The sequence below is a fragment of the Lissotriton vulgaris genome, chromosome 11, assembly GCF_964263255.1.
Source record: "Lissotriton vulgaris chromosome 11, aLisVul1.2, whole genome shotgun sequence".
Taxonomy (NCBI): domain Eukaryota; kingdom Metazoa; phylum Chordata; class Amphibia; order Caudata; family Salamandridae; genus Lissotriton; species Lissotriton vulgaris.
Genome location: NC_141699.1, coordinates 1,083,291,770 through 1,083,308,793, shown reverse-complemented (window position 1 = coordinate 1,083,308,793; position 17,024 = coordinate 1,083,291,770). Strand labels below are relative to the sequence as shown.

At 46.1% G+C, this 17,024-nt stretch overlaps 1 protein-coding gene and 2 non-coding genes across 3 annotated transcripts; all 3 read right to left on the bottom strand.

Moving 5' to 3' along the window:
• Positions 1 to 1,679: 1,679 nt before the first annotated feature.
• On the bottom strand, positions 1,680 to 16,846 carry NUCLEOLIN (nucleolin multifunctional protein). The gene is made up of 15 exons (XM_086944559.1): positions 16,652 to 16,846; positions 15,523 to 15,636; positions 15,216 to 15,429; positions 14,694 to 14,843; positions 14,164 to 14,328; positions 13,981 to 14,073; positions 13,560 to 13,686; positions 13,340 to 13,476; positions 8,154 to 8,280; positions 7,930 to 8,060; positions 7,290 to 7,410; positions 5,535 to 5,668; positions 2,678 to 2,804; positions 2,257 to 2,537; positions 1,680 to 2,154 (listed from the first exon to the last, which is right to left on the bottom strand). Exons 1-15 carry the CDS (start codon positions 16,667 to 16,669, stop codon positions 2,081 to 2,083), a joined length of 2,013 nt encoding a protein of 670 aa, XP_086800685.1. The 5' UTR covers positions 16,670 to 16,846; the 3' UTR covers positions 1,680 to 2,080.
• On the bottom strand, positions 13,831 to 13,894 carry LOC147684170 (small nucleolar RNA SNORD82). The gene has a single exon (XR_015301968.1). It is a non-coding gene; the product is annotated as a small nucleolar RNA SNORD82 (small nucleolar RNA).
• Positions 14,573 to 14,640, bottom strand: LOC147684169 (small nucleolar RNA SNORD82). Its single transcript, XR_015301967.1, has one exon. It is a non-coding gene; the product is annotated as a small nucleolar RNA SNORD82 (small nucleolar RNA).
• Positions 16,847 to 17,024: the final 178 nt, after the last annotated feature.

The following is a 17,024-nucleotide window of genomic DNA, read 5'->3' as shown; positions in this document are numbered from 1 at the left end:
ATGATCTGGTCTTTGCTGAAGTATGGTCAGCTGCAGCCTCTCGGGGGCTATGCTATCTGACAATAATGCTTATCAAGAGCCTCCAATACAGCACTCGCCTCAAAGAGCTTTTTTAATTTTGTAATCTCGTGAAGTTTGACCAGGGCATGCATTATGCGATTGAGGCCATTTTTGCTTAATTATGAATTTGCACCAGTCCATAATCTGCAGATTTAACAAAAATGTTTCTAGCTCAAACGGATCAATTTACTAAAAATGTGACTGCGCGTTTGCCTAGAGTGGAAGGCCCTTTGCAGAGGTTAACCGGTCGTCATTTAGTTCTGCATTGCGTTGCTAAACTGGTACGGAGATGAAATCTTGGCCATAGTTAAATGTGCTGTTTAATTTGGCTTACCTGAACATTGTAGTCAACCTGGCTGCATAATGTATTGCTCCCTGCATGAGATTTAAGCTTCAAATTGCTGCCTCTTTCAAGGTAACCCCTGCATCTTCAGAATTTCCCCGCCCACACAAGCTGGTTTGCATTAAACTGTACTGTATTTCTGCAGACTGCCCATGCCTAGTTTCTAAGATCACAACTAATTCTATTGATAAAAGAGCAGCAGATTATAAGAATTCACATACAGCCACCGCTTACCGCTCAGCACTATAAAAAATAAAACATTGAATTGAATCTACCACATACAATGTGAAGTTAATGCATGGATAGGTTCCATTTAGAGCACGCGACTTCTCGCAATAGCCAACATTAACTAATGAACATAAACATAGGATCCCAAGGAAGCCTGCTAGCCACAGGTAGTAATAAACAATTGCAATATATGATCCTCCTGGCCTGACACTAATACCACAACTCATTCAAGCAGACTGCACATTAATTCCTGCACTGCTGGACACTGGCATTTGGGTAAAAGGCTATGGGCCCCGTTTATCACCCACAGCAATAAACAGAAACGGCAATAACTAAAGGTATCGGCCACATGTATCTAGCTAGCACAGGGTTTGAATATTTCATTTTTAAATGGATTAATGGAACATGAAGGCAATCAAGGAAAAGGTTGCCAACATACTATGGGCAGTCTGGTCTTAAAAGTGGAAAACGATTAGGTGTGGCTAACTAGGAGGTCAAGGGTTATTTGGAGCCCCCCACACACACCTACTCCCCAGCAAGGCGACAAGAGGTTAGGGACAGCTGTCCTTATTAGCGGAGATTCTGCTGTGCCTGAGCCCCCCCCACCACTTAAGGCCCGCCCCTCAGTTTTAAGACCTCCTGTTTACCCAAACACATCTTTAAACTACTTCCTTCCCAATACGTATACCTGCTCAGGACCATAAACTTTGGGGGAAGCATTTAAGCACTAACAAGACCTCGATGAAAACAAATCACAACAAACACAATCTGTAGAAGACAAAATCAACACCCTTTGGAACTGTGTAGAGTGCGCTACCCATGCAGACAAGAGTCGGCGCCCTAGTTAGCACACAACTAAAGATAGTAAGTACTCGACATAGACCCTACATGATGGTGTCGACGCCTAACAATGCTGGAGTCTCGCTGCATCCAATGACGGGGCCTTTCCAAGAACCACCCCAGACAGCACGGGATCAGCAGCTCCTCGAGGCCCCATCACAAGTGCCCCCCAAGAGGCAGCTCCCAGAAAACGGCACGAGCTCAGTTATTCTGTCCAGACCATTTAATCTGAACCACGAAGTCGGAGAAGCATAAACCATAAACATTTCTGCATTTTTTACAGCAAAAATACTACATAAGTTGATAGGAAAACACGATTGTTTTTGTACACTGGATAAAACATTATAAATTTGTGACAATTTAGACAAATGTCGCTTCCCACATCCATCACTCGTTACTCTTAAAAAAAAAAGTCTCTAGGAATAGTCCGGCAGAAAAACAGCCGACAGGCGTCATCCTTATGCTTTGCTGGGATCCAGACGGCCACAGACAGGACTGCTCTTCACACTGGAATGTCCTCACAGAAGGCTCTGTCAACGCGTGGCCAAGGGGGGTTTACAACCCATCCTAACCAGAGTCCTTGTGCAATGGGGGAGGGGAGAAGATGCTTTAATCGTCAAACTTGGTTTTCCTTCCTCGGTTTCCACCTCTGAATCCTCCGCCGCCGCCACCGCCTCCTCTACCTGCAACATGAACAGGGTATATTAGCATATTCAGCTTGACGGCTAAGGTACAAAAAGAACAAAAAAATACACAGGCGTAATCAGTGGTTCCACGGTCCTTACCTCCAAATCCTCCTCGGCCGCCTCTGCCGCCGCCTCCTCTACCTCCACCGCCTCGGCCCCCGTAGCCGCCTCCGTAGCCGCCTCCAAAGCCGCCACCCCGTCCTCTTCCGCCGCCAAAGCCTCTGCCGCCGCCTCCCCGGCCGAAGCCGCCACCTCGTCCGCCTTCACCCTTGGGTTTGGCGAAGTCCAGCGACACCCGGCTGCCGTCGATCTCGCCGTCCTCCATGGCGGCCTTCGCCGCTTTGGCGTCCTCCACGGTTGAGAAGTCCACGAACCCGAAGCTGGGGCGAGAGATCGGGGTTAGCCAGACTGCAGAATCTAACACCAGACGCTAGGGGCGGTTGGACCACAAGCATCCAACACCCCATCGCATCTTGCAGACAGGTAATTAACGTTTCCGAGCCCAGGGGCTCAAACATACCCCTTGGACGCCCCCGTGTCTCGGTCTGTGGCTATCCTGGACCCCACGGCTCCGTCGAAGGCTTCTTTTAAGCTCTCTTCTGTCGTGTCTTCGGAGAGTCCTTTCACAAACAGGGTTTTGGTTTGGCCTGAGGGGAAAAAACAAAGCAGAGGTGGTTCACTCAGGGTACCCAAAAATTAAATTCTCTAAATAATCAGACTATGGAGATACAACCAGTTTTTTTTGCGATTGCTAGTCTCCTACTCCCCCCTACTGGCGTTACAGATGTCCAATCTCTGACTGACCACTATCATAGCGCAGTGACCTCAATAATTAATGAGGCTGCTCCCATGCAGCTAAAAAGAGTCCCCGCTAAAAATCTCCAAACCATGGTACGACAGGAGTCTCAATGAAGATAGACGAGCCATGAGACTGGCAGAGCGCACCTGGAGGACAGCTCCCTCTGCACTACACCTAAAAACCCTGAAGACAAAGAGAAACGCCTACTTCAGGAAAATAAAGCGCTCGAAAGCAAACTTTCAGCCGCCAGCTTGACCAAGCAAAAAAAAAAAAAAAAAAATAAATAAATAAAAATAATAATAAATCGCCCTAGAAAACTGTTTGAGTTAATCAGAACACAGGCCAAGGAACAACCCCAACCTGTCAGTACCTTGCACGAAGCACCCTTATGTGATGACTTCGCCACTTTCTTTACCCAAAAAACTGACAACATAAAGAATGACCTCCGCGCAGACGCAAGACTCCACAGCACTCAATTGCATAACACCCACCGAACCTAAAAACAATGCAACTTGGTCAACCTTTGAAACCTACTCCGAAGAAGAAATAGGCAAACTGCTCAGCACCTTGAAACCTTCCAATCACCTCTCGGATCCCCTACCTGCCAACGCTGTCAAAGATTTCATCCCTCTGCTCCTTCCCCTCTGGACTAAAATCATCAACAGCTCGCTCCAAGAAGGAACTTTCCCTGACTCCCTCAAAATTGGACAAGTCACACCTTTGCTAAAGAAACCTACTGCCGACCCATCCGACTTAAACAACTACCGCCCCATTACCAATATTCCCACTCTCGCCAAATTACTGGAAAAATGCGCTCAACTACAACTGACTAAACATAGACTTGTTTGATCTCCTCATCCCGAATCAATCAGGTTTCCGAGCAGGACACAGCACTGAAACAGCTATGACGCACATAATTGACGACGCCCTTCAAATTCTAGATCAAGGTGATACCTGCCTCCTCATCCTGCTTGATCTCTCTTCGGCATTCGACACTGTCAAACACGAGAAGTTACTCGAGCTTCTGAGCACAAGAATGGGTCTTTCTGGGACTGTTCTCAAGTGGTTCACCTCCTTTTTACACAACAGGTCGCAGAAATTCAAGAGTAACAACCGGATGTCCTCTCCTATACCTGTGTCGCTAGGCGTCCCACAAGGATCTTCCCTATCACCAACCCTGTTCAACCTAGTTATGGAACCTCTCACCACCTTGCTCCAAGCATCCAATGTACTTTCACATGTACGCAGATGACACCCAACTATATCTCAAAGTACAATCCCCCAACGACATTGTACTACTGAACTCTACGATCAGAAGAACCCAATCCTGGCTTGCTGATAATCTCAAACTCAATGCTCTAAAAACAGAATTCCTGCTGATCACACCCCCCACCAAGATCCCCATCACGCAAACCTGGCTTAAACAGTTAACTGCACTCAATGTCCAACCCATCATAGTGGACTCAGCAAAATTAGGCATAACCCTCGACTCCAACCTTAACATGCAACATCATATCAGCAAGGCTACTAAGGGAGCGAACTTCCAAATCAATACACTGAGGAAGCTTAAACCCTTCCTGCCAGCCAAAGACTTCCAAACTGCAGTACAAGCTCTAGTAATCCCTCGAATTGAATACGGCAGCACCGCCCTCTGCGGTCTCCCATTAACCAGTACTGCACCCCTAAGAGCCTCTCTAAACGCTGCAGCCAGACTCATCACTGGATCAAAAAAACTTGCACATCACCCCTGATTTGAAAACACTGGACTGGCTGCCTTTTGAAGCCAGAATACATCTGAAAATCGCCTGCATGACACACAAGGCTCTACACCTGAGCTCCCCCAGATACCTCACTCAGAAGCTGTCAATCTCTGGCGGCTCTAGAATCACTAGAGGCACAGACAATCTTCTGCTAAAACCTCGAAGATTCCGGAAGGTAAAAACATATAAACGCTCCTTCTCAGGAATGGCACCCAAGATCTGGAACTCACTCCCCCCTGAAACCAGGCTCATCTCCTCCTTCACTCTTTAAGAAAGAAGTAAAAGCTATTTTTATGGCCAAATACACTTGACCGATTAACGTTGTTTTGGAAAGACCCTACTCCGACCTGTATTACTTTGCTCGAACTCTATGCATGTATGATTATGTATTTCACCTGAATTATTATTGCTACTACTATCTACGCACACATTTAAATCGCTGTTCTAACTTTATGACTATGTATCTCACCAGTATTATCGATGCTACTGACGATCTATGCACACATTTAACTGTTATATTTATATTATTGATGTGCTGTTCTACCTATATGTAACCCCAATCTCTTGCTGGCATTCCCAGCCGTGTAAAGCGCCCCGATATCTGCAAAGATCCTGTTCGCGCTATATAAAACTTTCAAAATAAATAAATAGTCAGACTTAAAAATGCACAGACTTAGTCGGGACCCGGCATACTCTTACACTGAACTACCAAGGGGGGGCGGGGGTGTTAGACGAAGATCTCAATTCGATTTTTAGAGCCGATAACCCCGACCGTAGAGGGCCATCGCGCGCCCGCAAATAGTGGCTGAAGCACATACCGCCTCCTCGGGTATTTCCACCCTGCGAGTTCTGCATCTCGAGGCGAATGGCCCTTCCTTCGACCTCGGTATTATTGTGGGATTCCAGCGCCTCCTTTGCATCTTCGGCCGTCGAAAACTCCACAAAGGCAAAACTGCAACAAAAAAAAAAACGAGAAGCTCAAGTAAATCAGCAAAGGGTATTATGGTACACTTAACCGCATCGCTGCGGCGGTTTATCTTAAAGCCGCGTAAGATGACGAGCTCAGCTCGTCACCCGTGGCTGATGCTGAGCTCCTCAGCATCGAAGGGGTTAACAGGGATGTGGAATTTCTACAGTCGACGCCCAGGCCATATTGTTTCGCGTCAAGGGCAACAAGTTTTTGCATTTTGTCCTTGGGACAAGTAGGCCCAACCCCCGACTGCAAACCCTTTGTCAGTAAAATATTATGGATCAAGAAGAACACTGTCTGCAGTGAAGGTAACATTTGTCCACCTGTTAATGGTGTTCAAAATTGTATTCATGGTTCATTAATTGAAAGCCTTTATTATTAGGGTGAGATTGCACTGAGTGGTTCCAGTATAAAAAGGTGTACACACGTTTTCAAAGCTAAGCAATATGAGGCTATGTATAATTCTACCACAATGCACTGATTTGATGCAAATATTTGCAAAAGCTTGAAAACCAGATTAGTTTTTTGCTTCCAAAATAAAATGTTAATTAAAAAAAATGAAAGCAGGAAAAAAGTCATGTTGCTGAACTACTGTAAATTTTCAGGTACCATTTATTTGCAGCATTATTTACTAACATGTGCTGGTGCATGCTAGTATTTCCCCAAAATATTCATGATTGAAAATCAGTATAACCAGTTTCAATAGGATTACGGGAAACTAAAAACAAGCATTGGCAAAGCCAGTTGTGAAATTAGTGGTCAGTTTTGTCAGTGTGACTTGTTTTGGAATGGTTTTTGTGAAACCTTACTGGTGAGGAGCTGCCTGACCCTCACCACTACAACACATTAGCAAAAGCAAAAATTGTTTTTGGTTTAAAAAATGGTTTCAAAAAGCACACTGCCACAGTAGTTACTGGCACTGAACAAAACTAAATTGTGTTCCAATATACTCCTAGTGAGACAGAATTTTATAAACTCAAATGGTCATGGTAAACACCAGACCAAATTAGGGGTCCAATTAAGGAAAGTCTTAATAGTGCATCCATGGTATATGTGCTTGCATTAAGCACAGCTATACAGCTTTCATGAATTCAAAAATTTATGTAAGTAGGACAAGAAATGGTACTCCTAGAAAATTGTGAACTGCATTTTAGCATGAATATGCAAGTGTAAATTTGCTTACGCGAAAATCTAGTTTGTAGGCCACTTTCCCTCCAATCACTTTATTCCCCCAGCTCTGGAAGAAGGTTTAAGTCTGCCATTGTCAGGAGTAAATTTCAACATATCAGTAAGAAAAAAAGATTCGAGCAGAGCTGTTGAACATCCTTAAAAGCATGCAAGTTAGTAGGTTTGCACACTCAAATGGGCATTGTATCCCTATAACTATTGCTTACCGCTACCTTCAGCCCCAGTAAGTAGATGTAGGACGCAACCTGCCCCATGGACAAGTATATATTTAATTAAATTCCGCACCCCTGTGGCCACCTTACTGTTCATACTCACCAAGAAATCTCCACCCCCGCCCAACAGTCCCCATCTTAACAGGAAGTCTACCCTGTTAATCCCCTCTCCCGCAGTAAGGTGCCCATAAGTCCCTACTCACCCTTTCGGCCTGCCCTGGTTGTTCTGTGGGATCCGAACAGACACAGCCTTCTCAAACACCTCTTGAAGGGAAGACTCGGTGGCGTTGTACGAGAGGTTATTCACGAGCAAAGTCTTGGAATCTAAGGAGACAGCAATGACTAGTGAACCCAACATGAAGGCCATACTGAGAGGACAAGTGCAGGACAGCGGGTATGAACAGGCATGTGCTTCAATTTGAGGGGGTGGGATTCACAGAACATAGCAAATCACCACATAAATAAACTTCACTGCAAAAAAAATCTGTATACGACTGCAGTCCATTTGATTCCCGGAAACACTCCCAAATTTCTTGAATCGTCCACAATAAATGACATGTCCAGCTTACAAACTTCATCCCAACAGGACTTTATCAGGGATCCCAATTCTCATGGTTCTTTTCACGACCTCCCCATAAACAATATTTACCTTCTTAATTCTACCTGCCCTTATGCGTGATCCTCTTGTGTAAACAAATGGACATGTTTTTGAGAGCCTGTGTACAATAACAGAATGCCATGTGTACAACATGTAGTTTTCTTTTGCATTGCTAGTAGACTAAAAAAAATTCCACTAAATTTGCCCCAAATCGTTACTCGTGCAATAGCTTAGACAGTACATACCACTTCCTCGCTTTGCACTCTTCTCTCCTGTGTAGTCTAAAAGAATCGATCGTCCATCAACTTCAGTCCCTTGCTTCTCCTCAATAACTTTATCTGCCTCCGCCTCAGTTTTGAATTCAATGTAGGCAATTCTGCGAAGGTAAAAGCAAGATTACAGGTCTACTATAAAACACAGGCGAAGGTCAAATAAATAAGGGGGAGAAAAAAAATAAAAAACACCTTACCCTCTACTACTGCCATCGTGGCCTAAAGGCAGCCTGATGTCGACAGCATTGTCAAAAATATCTTGCAGATCTTCAGTGGTTGTGGAATAAGGCAAGTTTTTCACAAATACTGTGCGTGCACTCCTTTCTGTAGGACAAATAAAGTCACCTAGATGTCATTTACAGTAAAGCAAAGTAGTTCTCACTCAGTCCCACTTTGTGCAGTTTCTACAAAAGCTATTAAAATGTAGCTGCAACTAGTACATTTCTACTTAACCGATAAGTGTGCATTCATTTTAACCCAACAGGTTTCAATGATACCAACACCCACAGATAAGTTAATAAAACTACATGTAAACATGCACTCTAGTAAACGATGTGGCCATCCATCTCCTGCCTCATTACTAAAGTGTCCTTTAATTCCAGTAGTCACAGCTCAGATATTGGCCCAGCAATCTTGACGGACAGCATTTCCAAGATCCAAAACAACCTAATATCAGTTTTTTTTATCTCCATTTAAAGAATGCATGGAGACTGAAAAATTGTTTTCTGCAAAAAAAATAAACTTGCAAAAGTGACATATCCATGAGCTTTGCAAAGTATTCACATGTGGTCAGGTTGTAACTGTACGAGTTTGAGAGACTGGACAGCCATTGGTTAAGCCGGCTGCAATTGTAAGAGGCTGGAGCCGTGCTGTGGCGCTTTATTCAATCTGGTTAGTCCGCCTGCATTACTGTAGAGAGTACTCTTCTGGGAGCCACTCCTAGGGTACTGGGGACCTATCGGAAGGTTTCGCTCTACTTGGGGTACCAACTCCAAGCTGGACCCATCTGTACCATGAAAGCTACTCAAACCAAAATAGGAGCGCAAGATAGGTCTGCATTCTCCTGCAATAACTTCACTGCATCCAGCACAGTCCCAGCCGCATCTCCAGCGTGCCAGCCAGTCCCAGCAGCATGGGCTTCAGCGATGCAACAACTTCAGGAAGGTGCATTAGTGCCACTGGGATATAGGTTAAACTGTGTGCTAAACTTGCAACAGTGGCCTGAGTGCCCAGGGGAAGGGGGGTGGGGGATGGGACGGGACATACAGCGACTCCGTACTCCTGGACAAAGCTATGGGCACGGCCTTCTAATGCTTGCAACTTGTCCTAAAAGTGCGTTGATTTTGGGATAAAGTCTTTATTTTTCTCTCCAACTTTCTCATACTCCCCCCCCCCCCCCCCCCCCCCCCCCCACACTCCAGAGATACCCACCCTGGTGTTCGGCTTCCTTAAAGCTGGGTCCCTTACTGACAATGATAGGGCCCTACTAGATCTACTCACTGCTGCAGTAAAAGTGTTTTTTAATAACTGGAAGGACACCAGTAAAGCCTACTTTACACCTGCTGGTTAAATTGAGTCACTAACCTAAGAGGAGCTGACAATATATCACAACTCGTAACGGCGTCCTCACAGACGAATATGGGACACTTTACAATTACTAAAGCGCTCACAAGCCACCATGAACCTCCTATCCTACACATCCCATTTAGTTAGACTTAGCTTGAGCTCTCCGTGACATTCCTATTGTCATCTTTGCTGCCTTTGACAGCAGCAGTTATCTGTGGGCCAAGGCACTGATACTACTTTTGCAACATGTATGATCATGGATATGTCTTTCCTTGTTATTTAATCGATTTCCTAATGTACATCACCCATTCAATTGTCCTTAGAAGTCATTAAGCTTATGTCTCAACCATGTTTTTTTTTCTTTTCAATGTCTATTACTATTTAATTTTTTGGAAACAACCAATAACTGAAGAAGAAAAAAGTGCATTGATGACCAATACGGTTGATGCAAGTATCTGGTGCCATGTTAGTTCTTAAAAAGCAGAGTCCCGTTCCTATACTGCTGGGCAATATTTAACATGGCAGGAGCAGATGATTGTAGGTATATATTGTAGTAGCATTCACCTCTGAAATGGGGTTGTGCAATCAGATTAGGAACTTCACCATTTGTAGCTATAACCGAGTGCTTTCCGTTTAAGCCTTTCAGAGCAGAAGAGTGCTCCAATGCTCTGTAGCATCAATTTTGTGGAATGGCTAGTGTCAGTTAGGTTGAGGCATGGGTGCTTCGTGTAATTCGATTTAACCCCTTTAATGCTGCGGATGGCCCCTGGCCGTCTCAGCACTGATTCCCGCCGCAGTCAATGTGTTAAATAGGATTTTATCGTGCGTCTATTAGTATTCATAATCACTGCGCACATGCAGGATTGAAGCCATTTAAATCTTCCCCCTGAATAGTGGTTCACCATTTGGATAGGCCTGCTCCTTTAATAACCATGGCAGGCAGCACCCCCTCCGATAAATACTGAAAAAACCCAATTTGCTACTAGTTATAGCAGTGCAAAGTCATCCTGTGCGTCCTGGGCACCCCCGACTTTTTGCTGACTGATACTGGTGGTAGCTGGTTTTGACTGACTCTGGACCTTGCCCAAACAGGCCCAGTGCTTTGCTGAAAGAGGTGGGGCACACTTGTAGCCCCAGTATCATGGGGCATTGCAGTTTAGAGGCAAGCAGCTTTTTCTGCACTTGCACACTGCTGAAGCCAGGTCAGTTTAAAAACTGCCTGGGGTGCCAGGACTTCTTTTATAAAGTAAAGTGTGCCTAAACTAGACGTTGGTGGCAGTTATCCATTAGGTACACCCTTATAAAATGAGTTTATATGCTTGGGTAAAGAGAAATCCCTTGGGGGTAAAGTGCTGCTCAAATTCGACTGATGTCAGGAGCCCAGTAAAGGGAGAATCTGCAATATTTCTACAGATTCAGAACCCCTAAAATCTCCTAGTTACACATAGGGTTCCTGTAGATATAAGGCAAGTACTTCCGAACTATGATTTTGTAAGTACTGGTGCAGTAAAAATGGCCCAAGTCATTTTTTCCCCATTGCAAATCCCTGGTTGATTCATAACTATTGATAGGAGAGGACTAGAAAGAATAGCCATTCAAAGACTTCCCAGAATGGTAGCAATAAATCAAATATATTTTTTAATTCTCCTGAAGTGTATGTTAGTCCAAATTCAACATTCCAGTGGTCTGCCCTGATGGTTAGAGTTAAGTGGATTAGCCTACCATGAAGAGGTGATAGGGTAGGGTTAACCTGCTCTGCTGGGAGGGCAGTGTGCTGTTCCATAGGACTTCCAGGCCAGGGGGAGGAGTCTTAAACCATGGTCTACACAGAGGGATGTCCAGTGTCAGTTTCCAATCTACATTTTTGACCCCCGCCAGGCCTAGGAATAGGGAAGGTATGTGCAGATGGTAGGGGGAGAGCCAATGGAAATCAGCCATCCTAGGGTGTGTTTAGCCAGCTCTTACCACCTTGCTGGAAATCAGCCATTATGGATTTGGAAGATTTGTTGTACTCTGGGACAAATAATGCCACTACAGGATGTCAACTTGGGAGCTATCCTGCTCCCACTGGTCAGAAGTGACCTCCTGCATGACCCAGAGCCCTTTGAATAAGTGTCTGAGGGGCAGAGCCCTCCTGTTCTGCTGCTTGAAACTGAAGAGAATTATAAGGGTCTGCCTGTGCGGAAGATTTTGAAGTGCATTTCTAAAGGCAATGACTTTGCCCTTTTTTTCCGCCATTGGAAACTATAGCCATGTGAATCAAACCTGCTTCAAGGACTTAAGGATGGACTACCTGCAAGCTACAGATTAAGAGCTCACCTGGACCTCCCCACAAAGCATTTCCAGCCTGGAGTACCAGTGGATTTGTAAGGGTTGTGTTCAAGTGGATTGTTTAATTGGTTTTATACTTTTAAGGACCCTCTTGGAGATTCCAGAACCTTGAATTGTGTGTTGGATACTTTGGGACCCGCAAGTAGAACTTCAGGAGGGAGTTCTAACTGGACCCCACCTGCTGGAGAAGGTGGCCCACTACAGTGGTGCAAAAATTCTCCATAACAGTTTCTAAAGATGTCCCGGTCAGTAAAAAAATGACTAAAGGGGCACTGTTGGTTTTTAAGCACTAGAAAGTGACTAATCTTTAAAAATTCATCTCTGGTTTCCTACAGTGGATTTTTTCGTTTTGGCGTCAGCTAAAATTAAAAATATTACCTACGTTTATAAAATCGGTGTTCGATTTTTATTTTGTGTTGTCTTAATTCAATGAAATTGTGATTTACATACCAGTCTTTGAAGCTAAGCCAGTCTACTAAGGGTTGAGCAGAGGCATCATTTTTTAAGACCTATGGAGAGTCGTACCATGTGTTTGTGTCCTCATTGCTAGCAGTAGACCTACATTTGCCTCTACCAATAACCCACTTTCCAACATAGTAAACACAATCTTTGGACCACTGCTTTTTATTTTCTCCCTGCTGTTTCAGGTCCCAGGTATGAGCCATTCAATCAATTTCCGAAACAATGATGACCATTGTGTATGGGTGGTGCGGTTTCTTGAGTCACTCTTGCAGATGTTACCGTCCATGTGGAATGTCATTTATGACGCTGAGGGCCAATGAAGGTGTCTGGCTAAGGACTAAGCAGGGCGAGGAAAATCCTTATGAGCCCTGAGGGCAAGTCTAGTTTCCACCACCTGCTTTATATGAAGGGTTAATGTATGTACACATTTTAACTACGAGGGTGTCTAAGAATGTTTCATACTTCAAATGAGAAGATGGTGACCCAGCACTTTTCGATCATACTACTACCTTTACTCCAGGGTCCCAAGTAGAGGCGCTAACTTATTCATAAACGCATTACTGTCTCAGCCCTCTTTCCCACCCCATTTGAAAGACCTTACCACTGATTAAAAGAGCGGGCAGTGAATAACCCACTGATAGCTGTCCTTAAAAAGTTAAAGCTAAACAGGAGTTGCCTTGGTATACTTTAATGGCATTATATACAGTTAAATTAAAACAAGCATTGGCCAACTTGCTAAGATCTCCCAATAAACACTTTCTAGGCTCTTCCTTTTCTATTTCACATTACCCATCTCAACTGAACTCACTCATGCCCACAGCTCATGTTTCACTATACTAACCCTCCACTTATTTCTTTTGCGGTTCTAAGTGCTATATAAATGCAATTCCTATACAATGACAGCAAATACAGAATCCCACTCAATGCAATGGAGCAAACATAAACACTTTGTAAATGCACTTAGGTAACGGAATTGTACTATTTCTCCAGCAGTGCAGCATCATCCTTCGCACAGTAAGCTTACCCTTCTTGCTTTCAAGGTTGCCTTCTTTGGTTCTGGCTCGCTCCATCTTTATCTCCAGGCCTAGAATTTTTTTACCGTTGAAATTAACGGCCTTCTCCAAATCTTCCTCAGTGGAAAAATCTACATATCCAAATTTCCTGAAATGGACAATTTATTTAGATCGCATTTGACATTTTACTGCACTTCATAAACAGTCAATAGAGGTGTTGAACAAACTTACTTTGATCCACCAATTCGCACATCAGAAACAGTCAGGTTCTTTTTGCCGAAAAATTGTCTGATGGCCTCCTTCAGCTCATCAAAGTCCTTCTCCGGGTTCAAATTACCAAGATAGAGGGAGAAACCAGCTGAAAGATATAAATAAAATAAAAAGGGTTACCACTTCAAGAACACCAACTGGATGACAATCTGCTAGTTACAGCAGAGTCCAAACTTCAGAGCAATGAGCACCATTACAATAATATGTCCAATACGGCCAATAGTTGAACACAGCACATCAGTTAACAGTGGCATCAGAAATCAGGATTAAGTCCCATAGTGTTCATCACATGTTCTGAGATCAACTGTGAAGGCCGCACTCAAAGCACCCCCCAAGGGGGAGCACAATGTCCCCTATTCAAAGCCAATGCCCAACTACTCACTTTCAGTTCCTTCCGTCTTTGGCTTTTTTGCTTCCGGAGCGCTTTTCGCCTTGGGAACCTCCTTCTTCCGCTTGCCAGACTCCTTCACGGTTTCTTGATGGGAACACAAACCTCAATGATTATTTACCTAATCATACAAACCTTGCACATTTAAGGGTAATCTCTAAACGAGTATAAACATACCCTTCTCTTCGTCGTCATCGTCCTCTTCATCGTCGTCCTCCTCATCGTCATCATCATCACCCTCCTCCTCATCAGAGGACTCTGTCGTGACCGCAGGTGCCTTCGCTGGCGGGGCAGCCTTGGCCTTGGGTGGAGGCGGTGTTGTATCCATTGCCTCGTCAGAGTCTTAAAAAAAAAAAAAAGGACTATCTTGAAGAAAGGCGAGAGTAAACAGCAGCAATCCTCGTAGTATTTAGAGGAAACCCTGTATTCATATTCGCTTAATGAACAGCGCATCACTCGACCATTACTAGGCCAAAGACAAGCGAGGAGGCTGCTCTTTGTAACGTGGGCTACGTTACAATGATCAGGCACGGGCTTCGCAGGAGTGCACAACACCTCACTTTCTCCCACTCACGCCAAGGAGGAAGCACATCAGAAAAGATAAAAGACATCAGGGATTCAGCATTAAGTCCCTAGGTGTTCATCATGTGTGCCACCACTCGAGAACGGTTCTACCCAACATTCAGTAAAAAAGAAAAATAGCATACCTTCATCATCGTCATCCTCCTCGTCATCATCCTCTTCCTCGGATTCTTCTTTTTTGGCTGCCTTTTTCTTTGCGGACTTCTTATCAGCCTTTGGGGCCTCTGGCTTCTTGGCAGCGGGTTTTTTGGGAGGAGGAGTTTCCTCTTCGGATTCTGTGAGAGGTGAGAGATCGACAAAACTTAAAACCCATATATATATGCAAGATCACCGGCTAGGCCACTTCTACAAAGTCCCCGTTAAAAATAGAGAACCGTACAAACAGTCCAAGTCTGGGACTGCGCACCATCGGCAAGAAAAGCTTTTCAGCAAATACACAACTATAGTTTCAGACAATCTAGGATCACCCCAAGAGCTGCCACGCACGTGTCACTGGCCAATGCCACACACGACTATTCTGGCATGACTAACTACCCGGCTAAGGACTACTCCAGTCCCGTTAGCTTTCAGATGCCCACCAATGCTCACATGGGGCGCCCCTAGGCATTCGTGAACCATGCCTACGAGTGTTCTCTTTAAAGCCTTACCAGACTCATCTTCGTCGTCGTCCTCCTCGTCGTCGTCATCGTCCTCGCTCTCTTCCTTCTGGGCCTTCTTGCCGTTCTTGGCCCCTGCGGCCTTCTTCCCTGGGGTGATCACAGGCTTGGCAGGGGTGGCTGCCTTCTTCCCTGGCGTGGCTGCCTTCTTGCCCGGAGTGGCGGATGCCTTGGCTGGAGTCACAGCCTTCTTCTGAGGGACCTCCTGCAGATACATAAACCAAGACGTTAGTCGTGCCCAACACCGCCCATACCAGGAGGGCTGAATTCCCATTTAATCAGGGCCCCCAAGATTTACCTCTTCCTCCTCACTATCATCATCCTCTTCAGAGTCCTCCTCTTCATCACTGTCGTCGACATCCTTTGGCGGAGGAGGGGCGACCTTCTTCGGTTTTCCTTGTTTCTGAGCTCCCTAAAACGGTAATTAAAGGATCATCAACTATTAAGAAAAAATATAACCGCATGAGGGTTCATCTTGTTTGAAAGTTACTTTTACACCCCGAAACAGGTCCTATCGCTACAGGCATCTCTACACCATCACCACCCTGGCTACTACATTTAATACAGAATCCAACCGCGTTAGAAAGTATTTTTTAATCCACCGAACATGCACGTGGGTAGATTCCTTGACGGGAAAAAAAGTAAACAAAGCGCGATCCGGGTGCAGTGCCAAGGAAATAAAAGTGCAGTTACACCAAAAGGCGTGGGTCAGCCAGGCACGTGCAATACGCACATTCGGACCCCTGCGCCACGTGCTCACGCGCCGCCCGACAGCTGCCGCCTCGCGCATGGCATTCCTACTACTACGGGATGCGGTCGAGGGCCTGCGCCTGACGTCGGCACGCACAACTGGCCACGGTGTTCACGGCGCGTGGCGAGGAACAGAGCGGAGGGGCCTGGTGTACTCTCGCGCACGGGCTCGCGCCCGCCGCGGCGCAGATACGTCACAATCAGCTCTAACGGCGACGGGCAGGCGCGGGTACGGATTGGGGGGAAAGAAGAGGCGGCAATTGAGCGGCCTGTACCCCGAGGCCTTCTACCCCCGGAGCGGGCCTACAGCGACGCTACGCCGCCCCAGCGGGAAACGGGAGGGCTAGAGACCCAGGGCAGCACTTTCCCCGCGCTTTAAGGAAAGAAGGAGGCCATGAAATGTTAGAGAAATGGATTTAACGAGGCCGCCGATGTGATCGAGGGCCCGGGCTCTAGAGCCCTCACCGCTGCCTCCCCAGGTCAGCTCGATCTCAACCGTTTAACGGATCCCCCCCCCCCACAAGGAATAGGAAGAGAATACCGGTTACACTAAGGCACCCTCACCCCCCTCCACCGGGGCCTGGATAACCAACAGGCCGCCGGCGGGAAGCAGGACTTTTCTCAGGCCTAGCCGCGAATGAACCCCGCTTTCGGCGCGAGCCGCCGCCGCTGCTCACCTTTGCTAGCTTCACCATGATGGCGTTGGGTAGCCGCGGGTTCCCGGGTGACGTGGGGTCGGGGTGCTGGTGGAGCTGCACGTGCGGCCTGTGCTCTGCAGCGTCTGATGTGCGAGAGCGCGCGGAGCTAAAGAGAGAAGGGACGGGAGTGCGGGCGAGGACCTCCCTCACCCTCCAAGAGGCTAAAAACCAGAGGTTGCGACGCGTCACGGCAGAGGGCCAATGCCAGCGCGCCGCTGGGCGCGGACCTGCCCACTTCCCTTCCTGCTACCAATGGGATGGGATACTTCTTCCTAGTGCCGCCCACTTCCTACCAAGAGGAGGGGCGGTCCTAGTGTCTGTCCTCGAATGTCCATAGTTCCGCGACCAACCG

Bases quoted from the DNA above. Each gene is read 5' to 3' on its own strand.
- NUCLEOLIN (XM_086944559.1), bottom strand. The intron at 14,329-14,693 runs GTATGCTATTTT...TTTTTTTTTAAG, and splicing joins GGAGGATGACGATGATGAAG to ACTCTGACGAGGCAATGGAT. The intron at 7,411-7,929 runs GTATGTACTGTC...CTGTCTCCTTAG, and splicing joins GAGTGCAAAGCGAGGAAGTG to ATTCCAAGACTTTGCTCGTG.